The sequence below is a fragment of the Colius striatus genome, chromosome 1 (genome assembly GCF_028858725.1).
Source record: "Colius striatus isolate bColStr4 chromosome 1, bColStr4.1.hap1, whole genome shotgun sequence".
Classification (NCBI taxonomy): domain Eukaryota; kingdom Metazoa; phylum Chordata; class Aves; order Coliiformes; family Coliidae; genus Colius; species Colius striatus.
In genome coordinates this window covers 165,116,714-165,130,768 of record NC_084759.1, presented here as the reverse complement: position 1 = coordinate 165,130,768, position 14,055 = coordinate 165,116,714, and the positions used below count along the sequence as shown (strand labels likewise).

General features: G+C 37.1%; 1 protein-coding gene across 1 annotated transcript in view; it reads left to right on the top strand.

Annotated features, from left to right (window-relative positions):
- PTPRQ (protein tyrosine phosphatase receptor type Q) overlaps positions 1-14,055 on the top strand; it is a 110,863-nt gene that overhangs the window by 75,086 nt on the left and 21,722 nt on the right. Inside the window, exons 30-35 of the mRNA XM_062016781.1 lie at positions 171-237; positions 821-979; positions 1,951-2,173; positions 2,593-2,666; positions 7,903-8,002; positions 8,769-8,897. Coding sequence (XP_061872765.1) covers positions 171-237; positions 821-979; positions 1,951-2,173; positions 2,593-2,666; positions 7,903-8,002; positions 8,769-8,897 — 752 coding nt within the window. The remainder of the gene's footprint in view (positions 1-170; positions 238-820; positions 980-1,950; positions 2,174-2,592; positions 2,667-7,902; positions 8,003-8,768; positions 8,898-14,055) is intronic.

Below are 14,055 nucleotides of genomic sequence, written 5' to 3'. Positions count from 1 at the left end.
ACAAGAGCTGAAGTGTGATTGTGCTTAGAATACTAAAGAAATATGAAGTTCTAGGAAAGCATGGATGACAAAAGGAGTGTTTCAGCATTCATTATTGCTTCAAATATATCCAGATTTGACCAATTTGAAGCTATTACAAATATTAACACAGGTGTTTGGTTTTTTTTAAGGTGTATGCAATTAATGGTGCTGGTGCAGGGCCAAAAATTCAATTGAAAATAACTATGGATATCAAAGGTATGTCTCATAAACCCTTTAGCTGAAATCTCTATAAATACTGAAGAAATTGCTGTTCTATCTGTGAGTACACATCTGTGTGCCTTTGTTTATTATTTAGACGTCATCTAATGTAGGAACAGGAAGACATAACCGATAGCGTAGTACTGTAGTGCTCACTTTTGCTGTGTATCACTGATCATTTGCTATTCACATCTGGATGGTACTGTAAACTATATGCAGGCTCAGTGAAGTAATTGTATTGAGCAGTATTTTAGTTACCATCATTGAATATCTTCAAAGTATATCATAGAGGCATGGGAAAGTATCACATTTGTGGAAATAAGTACAGTCATTGATAGAAATTCATTGAAAAGCTTAGATTCAGTCCTTTTAATATTTTCTCTTTTAATTGAAAACTGTTATGCAGAGGAATTTATCAAGCTACAGTTTTTATAGGCTTAGTACATTAAGTAGAACATTAAGTTGTCCCTGCAAATATGCTGAAGATTTGTCTTGCGTGACACAGCTACGTGCCTGAGCAAAGTACTTGTAATGAGAACATTTTAAAACAGAACTGTGGTATAACTTTATTTAAAAACAGAACCACCACGGCCTAAAAAGAAACCGGCACCAGCTTATGATACCAACGGAGCGTTACTCGTCACGGCAACAACAATTACCATCAGAATGCCAATATGTTATTACAGTGATGATCATGGGCCTATCAAGAAGATACAAGTTCTTGTTGCGGAAGCTGGAGGTAGACTTTAGAAGTTTTCTTTAAACTTGTTTTCAGTTTTTTTTAATTTATTTTCAGGCTATTTGTCTTTTCTCTTTGATTTCTTTTCTTGGTTTTCAGTACTTTCACATTAGAGAATGGCTGATAGTCACTTTAGCAGTGACAACAGCACTAAGAGCAAAGTATTTTTCACAATACTTGTGGGCTGGGAACACTTGCCAATGAAGAGTCATCCATGCTGTTTGAAGTCACCAGTATTATTCTGTCCCTATTTCTTTATTTTCTGTTTCCTTCAAACAAATAAAAAGAAAACAAAACTAATTTAGCATTTTTGAAAGGTAAATAAACATGAAACTTTTCCTTTTTTTCCCAAGGTTATCCTTCTGTTGCTATTAGTGTTACCTGTAAAAGAGTGCAGTCACATGTGGTTGATATTTCCATTTCATAACGGGGGCAGAGGGATTTATATAAATCCCTTCTGTAGACTGTGGGTTAGAATGTATATTCCCTTGTTTGGTCTGATGAACATTTACTCATAGGAACAGTGCCGTGATACTGTTTTGTGTAATTGGCTACCAATGTGAGTGGGAGTTTCATGATAGGTCATCATGATAGGTCAGGCTTTACCAAAGAGGGACAAATTCCAGGTACAGAAATCCAGTTATTTCACTTATGAAACAGTCTTTACTGTCCTTGCTAGCCATGCTCAGTTTCAAAGTCAAATGTCTTGCGCAGCTGATATCCTCTACAGGCAGAATTCAAGCGCAAGGCTGCCCCTGGAATTTTCAGTTGACTTACTCTGAGTTAACAAAAGACAGATAGTGTGGATAATAAGGAAATTTCAGTTCAAGTGTAAATACAGTTTTAGACTTAGTTGAGTAAATGGCACTGATAGAATGCTATGCTCTTAAAAAACATTTCCCATCTAACTTCTTAATTACAGTATGATTAGAATGTAAAATATTTCTGATTGTTTCTTTTCTTGACAATAGCTCAGCATGATGGGAATGTTACTAAGTGGTATGATGCCTACTTCAACAGACCGAGACCATATTTTACAAATGAAGGCTTTCCAAACCCACCATGTATAGAAGGAAAAGAAGATCTAAGTGGCAAAGAAGAGATATATGTCATAGGTGCTGATACCACATGTATTATACCAGGCAGCCAAGACAAAATATGTAATGGGCCACTGAAACCCAGAAAGCAGTACCTGTAAGTACATTTTTCTCTGTGTTTGTCCAAGGGAAAGATTTAGATTAAATGTATGTTTAAACAAACGTACAAGATGTATATTTCAATTATGAAAAGGTGAGGATCGACATGATATTCATGTGTCTCTAATTTTAAATATGGGAGAAAATATTTTCTTAAATGTTTCCAGTAACAAAAGATGTTTATTGAGTTCTTAAATAAACTCAAATTAAAAATAAGTAACTCATATCGTTTGCTTATGCATTTGAGATATTACTACCAAGTCCTTGATATCTGTCATAACGTCAGTTTAGCAGGTGAATAATGATTCCAGCTTTTATTATATTGAAAAAGAAAAATAGTTTTTAGTTTCTAAATGAAATATTTAAGAAAATGCACATGAGCTTCCATTTCATGATTTTTCATGGTTTTATTCACAGATTTAAGTTCAGAGCAACTAACATTAAAGGACAGTTTACAGATTCTGACTATTCTGACCCTGTTAAAACATTAGGTAAGGAAAGTGTCATTTATTTCCATTTCCAAAGAATCTAGACACTTTCATGTTTCATTTTAATGGAGTGTTTTCCCTGAAGCAAATAATCTGGTTTTGTTGAGGCTAGCTTAACCAGAATGGCTGAAGAAACATATCCATTCCCTTGTATGTCCTTTTGAGTTTGTCAGCCTGGCCTATTAAATGAAGCAGCAGTATTGACAAAGTTTTTCAGCAGAGATTTAGCTATATATTAAAGGCATTTTGCCATGATATCTCGTCTTGCTTGGTGACCTTCCAGAAGCTATATTATAAAATCTGTATGGATGGCCAGGACCAGAGAGTTGTGGTAAATATAGTTAGATCCAGTTCACAGTCACAGGGAGTATTCCACAGGGAGTATTACACAAGGAGTGTTCCATAGGACTCAGTATCAGGGCCTGTTCTGTTTATTATCTTTATCAGTGATCTGGAAGAGGGGATGTTTGCTGTCAACACCAAGTAGGGCAGGAGTGTTGATTTGCTTGAGAGCAAAAAGGCTCTGCAGTGGGATCAGAACAGGCTGGATTGATGGGCAGAGACCAATTTTATGAGATTCAACAAGGCCAAGTACCAGGTCCTCCACGTGAGTCACAACAACCCCATGCAATGCTACAAGCTTGAGAAAGAGTGGCTGGAAAGCTTTCCTGTGGAAAAGGACCTGGGAGTTTTGGCCAATAGCCACCTGAATATGAACCAGCAGTGTGGGCCCAGATGGCCCAGAAGGCCGATGGCATCCTGGCTTTGATCAGTGTGACCAGCAGGACCAGGGAAGTGATTATGTCCTTGTAGTCAACACTGATGAGGCCACACCTCAAATATTGTGTTAAGTTTTAGATCCCTCACTACACCTCAAGAAGGACATTGAGGTGCTAGAGCATGTCCAAAGATGGACAATGAACCTGGTGAAGTGTCTGAAGAACAAGTCTGATGCAGAGCAGCTGAAGGAACTGGGGTTGTTTGGCCTGGAGAAGAGGAGACTGAGAATTTAATATCCTTTACAACTTTCTGAAAGGAGGTTGTAGTGAGGTGGGGATTGGTCTTTTCTCCCAAGTAACAAGTGATAGGACAGAGGAAATTACATCAAATTACAACAGGGGACATTTAGGTTGGATATTAGGAAAATTTTATTCACCAAAAGAGTTATCAAGTGCTGAAACAGGCTTCACAGAGAAGTGGTTGAGTCTGTGTTTGCAGATATTTATGAGACATGTAGATATGGTGCTTAGGGACATGGTCTAGTGTTAGGTTAACAATTGGCAGTATTAGATTAGTGGTTGGACTCAATGATCAGAAAGGTCTTTTCCAACCTAAATGATTCTATGTTTCTCTTTCAATGAGCCTAGTGTAGGAAACCTCTTGGCTGCTCGTCATTCCTTCTAGTGGCAGCTTATCTAAGAACATGACCCTTTAACCCTTCATCCGTTAGATACAGACAAAGCACCATATTAATTAATAAATGCATATTGTCTAATAGAATCTGTATGGTTCCATGTCACTGACCAATAGACCAGCTGTTATGGGGTCTCAAATCCAGCATAAATTCCTCCATGGCAGTGTTGATCTAACCTCAACATTGGTAAAGAAGACTCTCGTAGCAGATCACAATAAGATCTGTACGTTCTTTTAAGATATTGGCAAGCCAAAACTTACTTAGCTAAGCATTAGCTATGACTTTCTGAAAAGGGATCCCAAGACAAGTGGATGATCCATAGAGTCATAGAATGGTAGGGATTGGAAGGGACCTTTAGAGATCACCTAGTCAACGCCCCCTGCAGAAGCAGGTTCACCTAGATGAGGTCACATAGGAACATGTCCAGGCGGGTCTTGAAGACCTCCAAGGAAGGAGACTCCACAACCCCTCTGGGCAGCCTCTGCCAGCGCTCCATCACCCTCACAGTGAAATAGTTTTTTCTTATATTTAAATGGAAGTTTTTGTGTTCCAGCTTCATCCCATTACCCCTTGTCCTGTTACTAGCTACTATAGAAAAAAAAAGGATGTCCCGACCTCCTGACACTCACCCTTTAGATATTTGTAAATGTTAATAAGATCTCCCCTCAATCTCCTCCAGACTAAACAGCCCCAGTTCCTGCAGCATTTCCTTGTATGAAAGACGTTCCATTCCCTTGATCATCTTGGTGGCCCTGCACTGGACTCTCTCCAGAATTTCTCTGTCCCTCTTGAGCTGAAGAATTCTAGTGGGCACATTTCTATCATTTTTCTTTCTTCTTCTGTGATGTGAGTGCTCTTATTAACATAATCCATGTTAGAAAATTGTTACATGATCTGATACTGAAGATCCTGAAATACTCACTTACTGAATATTTTGAAAGGGTCTGGCACTATTTCTCTAGCTCTGAATGTTTTGTGAGGTGCAACATAAAAATTGTCTTTATATGTTCTGATTTTAAAAGCATCATTCTAAGCCAATGAAGCAAAAAGCTTCATTGCAAACAATCAGGTAAAGCAAGTCTAGTGGAAATGAGTCCAATTGTATCCAGTCCTCTGGGCAACTTTCAGCAGTGGTTGTGTGCCATTGCCAATGTCACCTTAAGTGAATAAAGGAAGTTAGTTTTTAGACACATTTTCTCTTGAGGCATATAACCTGAGCAACCTTTCCCAGATTTTTCCTTATAGAATGTACTTTGGCTATATGAACTTAAGACTTAGTCTAGAAGCATAACCTAGACAATATACCAGAAGGATCAGCACCTGTTAGGTATCTCTGTGACCAGTTACTTCTATTCTGCTTGTAACAACAAAGTGCAATTTAATTTTAAATCAGTTATCTTCTTTTGTAATGATCACTGAAATCTGTGGTTTTCCAACATTGCATTTTCATTTTACTAGATAAAATACTGTAGAGTTATTCATGACAGTGAAAAGAACCAAACATTATATTTCTTTCTAAGTCTACTTACTTATAGGATAGGTAGGTCTTTGGTCTGGAAAACCAGGAAGCTAACCTTGTATCTGTGCAATTTAAGACTGCATGTTAAATGTGTTTGAAACAAAAAAATGTGGAAAACCTACAAGAGAGTTCTCTGTGATAGACATCAGATGCTTTGTTAAACAATAGGAATTTAACTAGAGAGGAGCACTGAAGCAGAAATTATTGGAATACATAGCTGTAATAATGAATTTTTTAATTATAGTAAAGGATACATTTTAATATGGTGCTCCCACTCAACCATACTTTGAGTTCTACAGCTGCGCTCTTAAGCTGGAGATATGGAGTTTCTTACTCATAACCCATCATTGACATTGCAGAAGTAATGTCCACACTACAATGAAAGGTCATGATTTTTCCATGAGATAATTAAGATGTGGTGACAAATACTGTTTAAACTTCTAATACATCAAGGCAGCTTCTAACCTTTTCATAAACTCTGATAGTTAGTTCAGCAAGTCTTTGTGGGGCAGGTGGTAGTTCTGTGTAAGTGTAGATTTTTTCATGCAAAATACAAAGTGAATTAAAAATGAAGGTTCCTGACACTGCCATTTGCACAGAAACTTACCTTATGATATCCTATTAATAGAGTTTCTTATCATCATGTCTTGAGTTGCAGCGCCTCAGAATTATGCAGCATGATGTCTTCTGTTTTGTCTCCTTTCCTTTGCCCATGATCATCTCTACAGAACTATGTAGTCGTTCTCTGTTGTAAAAAAATAAGAGAAAGTGTAGTTTTTTTATTTTTGATGGATATTCTAATGGCATTGTTTTGTTTAATTACATTAGTAATGCTTGGACTAATGTTAGCTGTAGGTTTTAACATTGACTGATGTTTAGTGCAAGATAGATAGAATTGTTGTAGAAGTTCCTCTGGAGATTCTTCTGTCCTACCATTCTATGATTCTATGATTCCATATTGCTAACATCTGTGCCTTATCACAGACATCAGAGTGTGGCAGGAACTTTTTTATTCCTTTTCTCCTTGCAACATTTTTTTACATACTTGCTTATCTTTTTTGTTCTTTCATTGTCCTAACTTGTTTTTACCTTGTGGTGTCTTACCTAATTTACTGTTTACTATGCTGTAATATTGTAGCTTATTATTCTTGATTATGTGTAGAACTATGCGCTTGATCTTACAAATTTGCATTCTACTGGTTTGAGATGATTTCTTCTGGTAAACAGGATCATTTTAGATTTTAATCATGTTCTCCAATCTAAATTCAATCCAGATAATCAGCAATATACTCCCTAATCCAAAAATCAGAACCTTTTGAAAGAAATAAAGCCATAACTTTCTGTTTTTCCCAGTGTATCCTTGTAAAGATTATGTCCCTTGAGTGGGACGTGTCCCATGCTTTTGTGTGGCAGGAAGCATTATTCTGTCCTTCCTAGAGACTGGACAGGAGCTCATTTTTTTATGGTAGATCAGTGAGTGGAGGTGAATGTCAGCATAGGTAAACCATACCAGCAGTAGAACTCCCTTGCTTTTCTTATTTTCACTGAGGTTTGTGAGATAGGGACAGGATGATCAGGATGGGTGGTAAATAAGTCTCAGAAGTTTAGCACCAAAGAGGTTAAAAAAAGACATCTAGAAACTAATTATTCTAAATGGTTTATCAGTCTGAATGAGCCTTTGTTCTAACCTGGAAGGAGTTAGAACAAAGTTAGAGGAGTTACCTCTTTATCATCGAGATCTTTATGAATGCTTTTGACCTGCTGGTGGTTATTCCTAACAATATCATAATTCTCACGTAAAGAGCATGGTTTAATGGTCAGTGAGGCAGATTAATCCAGAAAGGTCAGATACAGTCACTAAGTGGGTTCCTTCAGCACCCCAAGGAGAGAATCTCAGAAAAAACCCCATCATTTGTTTTGTGCTTGTGAGTGATGGCTGCAAGCCTCATAGCTTTAGAGTTGTGGCTCTTCCTTTTCCGCTTCTGGAGTCTGATTACTGCTAGCAGTTCAAGCAGTGTGTCTGTTCTTGGCTGCACAGAGACTGAGCAGGACCTCAGCTCAGGATTAGTGTTCAGACTGATTTTACTGGAGTGTAGACCTACCTTAACTTGTTTAACAGGTAAAATTGAAAAGCCCCAAAAGGATGGCTACACATAGAGCTGTTTTGTTACGTTTTTCTTTCTTAACTGACGTGAACCAGATGCAGTTTTATAGAGAGAAAACTGTCTTTCTGATTTTACCTGATTTCAGAAATGCAAATATTGAAATGAATCTATGAAATATTAGATTTCCACTTTCTGTTGTAGGTGAAGGACGGTCAGGAAGATCTGTAGAAGTTATCCTTGCTGTTACTTTGTGTATACTTTCAGTTGTTCTTTTGGTGGCTGCAGTATATGCTTTTGCAAGGTGAGATTTATGTATCCTTGACATACACTGTTTGCAAGCACTCCATCATGTTTTAAAGAAGAGTCCTATGCATGGAAGCAATCTGTCATTTCAAAATGTATTGCATTTTCTTTTTTGTTTGTTTGGTTTTGTCCGTTATGTAAAAACTTAGGGAGGGACTCACAAAGTCTAGTAAGGGTAACCTCCAAAGATGAAGGACAAAATCCAGCTTCTCCAGAGGGTGAATCAGAGCAGTACCATTACCACTTCAGAGCTACTTCACTGTCAACTTGAGGATACAGATCAGTGTCAGCTGACTGAATGAAGTTAGCTTGATGGCTAACCACATTGACAGCTTAAAATGAAGTAAATACTCTAAATTCCGTTTTCTGTGTTGCTAATAAAGTTATCAGTTAATTACACTGAAGTTTCACATGTGAAAGAGAAATAGACTTCTGAACAAAATGTTCATGTAAAGAGACAGACTACATACCTGAAATTAAATTACTCATTTATCAGTTCTGTTCTTCCTCAGCTGCATCATTCAGGGGTCACCAAAGAATTTATGTAGGAAAACTAAAAGCTAGATTCTTTCTGTATGAATTTGAGATGACGTAACTGCTAGATTTGACTAAATTACACTATTGGAAGGGAGAATGGAGAATAAAGGCCAAGGAAGTAAGGATTCTCGACAACGCCTTTTCAATTTCAGTGTCTAATCAAAGTATTGATATATGTGTCCTTAAATCCTTTGCATCTTTACTTTTCATTGCTATTTTCTGTTTAGAATTCGGCAAAAGCAAAAAGAAGGAGGCACGTATTCCCCACGAGATGCTGAAATTATTGACACTAAATTCAAACTGGATCAGTTGATCACAGTGGCAGACCTGGAGTTGAAGGATGAGAGATTTACACGGTAAGCGTACTCCTTAGGCAAAACAGTAGTCCAAAGGGGCTGTAGCCATGACCCCTTTCTGACCTTTACTTGTTTGGAAGTGTTTGTGGTGTTCTTATTTACACAGGTCACTGAGATCCTCTTTCAAAGAATGACCTCCATCCTCAAGACACTTCTCACTAGCTTTTAGAAAATCACTTAATCTTCAGGTCTTTTTACAATAAGATAAAGATCTACATGCAAATCACTGCTTAATTGTGTTAGCAAAAGGGGAAAAAAAAAAGGCTACATATTTTTAAACATGTAGGATTTCTGAGTTGTTTTTTTTGTGTTTTGTGTAATCTGCAAACCTGTACATAAGCATTTTGAAAGAGTCAAACTTCCAGAATTCCTGGTCAACTAATTCAAGAACAAATTTGTCATTGTTTAATTGACATTTAGAAAGCATTTTTTTTCACAAAGGAATCTGCCTAACATCTGGGTTTCTGTGGAGCTCAGCACACTGGCTGTCCTGACAGCTACTCCTTTAAAGTGTATGCAGCAATTCCAGGCTATTCATATTTTCTGTCTGACAAAGAATCTTGTCATAGGTATTTATCAGACACAAAACTGGCCTTTCTGAATGACAAAAATATGGATATTATTCAGCAAATAAATATAATGATGATTCTCAATAATATGTGGCATTCCTACTGAGAAATGTTTGGTGAGCATTCTTTACCTGCCTGTATTTTGCCTGCTGTGTCACAGATGAAACACTGTGGTAGGCAGTCTCCTTAAAGATGAGAATCCTAAAATAGCCTTGCCCTAGCAGTCAGGCATCCTACTGTTGAAGACCTGGTATATCTGGAAGATGAAAGGTTGTCACTGTTGACCTGTTTTGTTTGAGTGCGTATATGTCTATGTGTGTGGTACAGAACAAGTTGATTGCATGTACAAACCTGTTCAAAATAGTGCACACAGGAATGGCTGCTTGTAACAGATGAGAAAACATGCTATGAATCATCTGGAAATCATCGGTGTAATGGATGTGGTATGTCCTGTGTGGGGCACATGTCATTCAGATAGCATTGTTTAGTACCTGCTAATAACAGCGGAAAACGTTCTCTGGAGACAGAATCGCTGCCAATGCACTGTAATAACTGTGACTTGTATAAATGATATTCAAAATAGCCTTGTTTCCAAATTATTACATGAATAAGAATAGTACTAATTTCATTTATTTACTAAAGTGTTAATGGGTTTTACTTCCAGATACTCTTCATTATTCTTTAGACGCAAGGAGATATTTGTCATCCAGTAAGTTTTTGTGTTACTTAAGCAACATGGTGTGTTTCCTATTCCACTCTCTTAATCTGTGTGCTACTATACTATATTGAATGATAATCAAAATGAAATGTCAGTCTTTGCAGCTATAGTAATGATAAACAATGGTATTTGTCATCACAAAACCGTGTTTATTTTTAGTCCCTACTGTTAAAGTGCAACAATTTCACAACTAGTTTAAAATAAATCAGGGCAATTTTTAGTTGGAAATTATAACACAATACGACAATATAGGATTCATATACACAACCTATCCTTCAAGTGAATGCATTGTAAATGGACTTAAGAAACATGCTGTTTCTTTCCCTTGGCAGTTAGAATGTTCTCTTTTTTTCTCAACTGCTCTTTGTGCTCACATTGCAGATATTTTTTACAATGCCACTACAATTTCAGCAACATAGCCACACAGTCAGATCCTTTATCAGTTTGCAGACTACTATTTGTCCACTTTTCTGTCCAAATTGTGTACAGTTTAGATTTATACAATCTCAAACTCTACATTGCAAATTATAATGTTGTATTTATGTGCACTTCATTGTGATTTATGTTGAGCAAGGCCTTTACTGAACAGTGTTTCAGCAGTTTTAGTTACATCACCCTTACTTTAATGAATCAGTTTCACATTTTTATTTGCAATTGGTCATGTCCTTTCATCTATATTTTTCTCTTTCCTATTTTCTCTCTCCTTTAATGGCCAAAAGAAAAGACTCTCTTCTGCCATTCCTGTAAGGTATATGATGCAGCTATGAAATTTGGGATTATCATGTTTCAAATAGTAGCACCACTGAAGCTACAGCAGACTCCTTGCCCAGGTCCTTTGTTGGACACTATGCAAATTGTTAAAGTTTCAAAGTGCAGGCACTGAGAGTTCCTCAGGGCAAGTGGGACTGGAAGTCAGTAAATGTACTGTGGGACCCTACTAGATAACATATATATAGTAATGAGGGACAGGATATCCTTTATCTGTTAAAAACTTTTTAGTGTGTTATAGTGGTTTTTTAAACTTTAAAAAATATTTTGGTGTGTGTAAGATTCTGTTCTGGTAATGTCAGTGACCAAATAGACATTTTAGGTGTCTGTCATGGTGTCTTTCATGGAGATACATCCTTCCTAGTAATGATGAGTTATATCAAGAGGCTGTCAGAAGCATGACAGCATTCACCAAGGCAGCTTACTGAAAAACCTAATGTCTAAAATATTTTTACTATCTGTTTTCAGACTTCTATAGTTACACCACACGAGAACTTTTGTACCTGCTGTCTTTGGGGAATAGCTACGTATAAGTCAATCACAGTCCCAGTTCTTGTGCTGTCCTTATTCTCATAATTCCTGCTGAAAGCAGCGGCATGTTAGCATTCTTAGTTATTGTATTACTTATTGATGCCTTCTGTGTAACCTTCATGAATTTGTCGTGTAAATGGATTGGTAATACACATCACTGCATCCACCCAACCTACTGCCATACATTGGCTGCATTTATTCAATTATCTTAGCTGTGTTTGCAAAGCTTGCTGTATTGCAGAATGCTGGTTTCAATTCATGGCACCTCATAATTGTATGAGGAAAATATAGATGAGCAGATTCCTTTTCCAAGCTGGCTTGTTTGTATTTCTCAGATGGCAGTAAATCATCTGAAATCTGGTCCAGCTAAGTACACTTTCTACCCTGAAAGGGTGATAGGGAGTTTGTGTGAAAATATTAGTTGATAAAAGAGCAGTATAGATTTTTCTCAACCTACTCATCATCCTATTCAATGTTGTTTGGAGGGAAGTGTTTTGGAAACAACATGTTTTTCTCAGCTGTAATGTTATTTGTCATGTTAGTTACTATAAATCAGTAAAGGTGTGGACTTGCAACTGACACAGTGCATTCACAGAATCAAGATACCTTGTTCTGCTCCATGAGATCCTTCTTTACCGTCTCTCGTACATTCAGACATTCTGTTATGATTGGTGAATCGTGGCCTATAATCTTGGCTCATAATCCCAGAAAACTAGTGCAGCTGGTATCATGTAAGAAGTTTTTTAAAAGGTGAGAGTTTTGTGTTCCTGTAAGAATACGACTGGAAATATTTTTATGATTCTTAGAAGGTGAAAAATTCAAAAGCCTCAAAATTGTAATGAACCAAAATTCAGCAAATGTTCAGTATAGGTTAATCATAGAATTGTTTAGGTTAGAAAAGACCTTTGTCCAACCATCAACCTAGCACTGCCACATCCACCACTAAACCCTGTCCCTAAGTGCCACACCAACACATCTTTTGAATACCTTCAGGGATGGTGATTCAACCACTTCCCTGGGCAGCCTCTTCCAATGCTTCAAAACACTTTCTGTGAAGACACTTTTTTCTAATATCTAATGTAAACATCTTCGGTGCAACTTAAAGATGTTTCCTCTTGTACTGTTGCTTGTTACTTGGGAGACGAGATCAACATCTAGAAAACGTTTTTTCACACATTTTTATAACTTTTTAGTATGAATTATTATACATCACAAAAGTCAGTTTAATTAGGAAAAGCATCAAATTTTAAAGGGACAAATTTTGGCAATTTTGAAACTTTTTTGGGAAACTTTTTTTCAAATCAGGAAATTCCCAGTAGTAATTTTTTAACATAATAATCATCATAATGATCACCTGATCTAGGTTGACCTGCTTCTGCAGGGGTGTTGGACCACATGATCTCTAAAGGTCCCTACCAACCCTACCATCCTATGATTCTATGATCAGAAAAAAATTACTTGCAAAACTTTGTTGTTTGAAAATTACTGGTATTAGCTAGTACATATACACCAACTCTCAGCAAGTCTTTGTTAGGCAGTTAATTAGTGGGATGTAGTGTCAGGGGGCATGCAGGGAGTTAATTTCTACTGAATTCAGTGGAAAATGAGATCTGCTTTTTGAAGCCAAAGTGCTAACTGTGAGCATTTGGGGCATACATTGATCTCCATGATGGTGCAGATGGTATGAGACAGGCAATTAAAGAAAAAACCCAACCCTTATTTAAAACATATCTAATTAAACATTGGTTCATAAAGCACACTGAATATACATATACTGGGGCCTCTCATCACTTCCTTCTTATAACATGTCTATAGGGTTTGGCAGGTCACTTTTCAAAGCAGTCATCTGCTGTGCATAGACTGTCACTAAATTTTCAGGGTCCACCACATTTGGCAACAGATAAGTAATTCTTCCCTGTTCCAGGTGCTCACCTAGGAGACAACTTCTCTGACACTTTACTTCTGCAGTGGTTTCTGCAGCAAGGATAAAACCCTGTAGGTCCCTGTTTCTTCAAATCATCCCTTGAGATGTTACACCTGGTGGTGGATGCTTTGAAGCTGTTTTGTTCTATGTGAGACAGCTTGACAAGCAAATGGGACAATGATTCAGAAGAAACATTTCTGAATTACAGACACTGTAAGCCTTGCAAATACCAGGTAATTAGAACTCTTTATGGAAAAGTACCATATATAAAATTATTGTCTGATCTCACCTTTCCTGTATATTGGGCATTTACTGGGCATCTATATTCAAGGTAACATGTTATTTTCTCTAGACCAGCTTGCTGCTTCTTTCTTTGAGCAGGGATAGTTATGGCTAATGCCATGCCTTTTTTCTTCAACAAGATCTCTTCCTTTAGTAATCAACTATCAAAAATAGGCTTCCTGAGCTTTTTATCACAGGAGTACAAGATTTATGAATGTACATGCCCTGGTACAATGGAAGAAATGACCACATGTTCTCTTTCCTTAGGCTTTTAATATTTAGGAAGGGTTAAGCTCCATATTGCTTTCAATTAACTTGCTAAAAATTAGTTCTTCCATTGGTCCCAGGAAGTGTCAATGGTGCTTA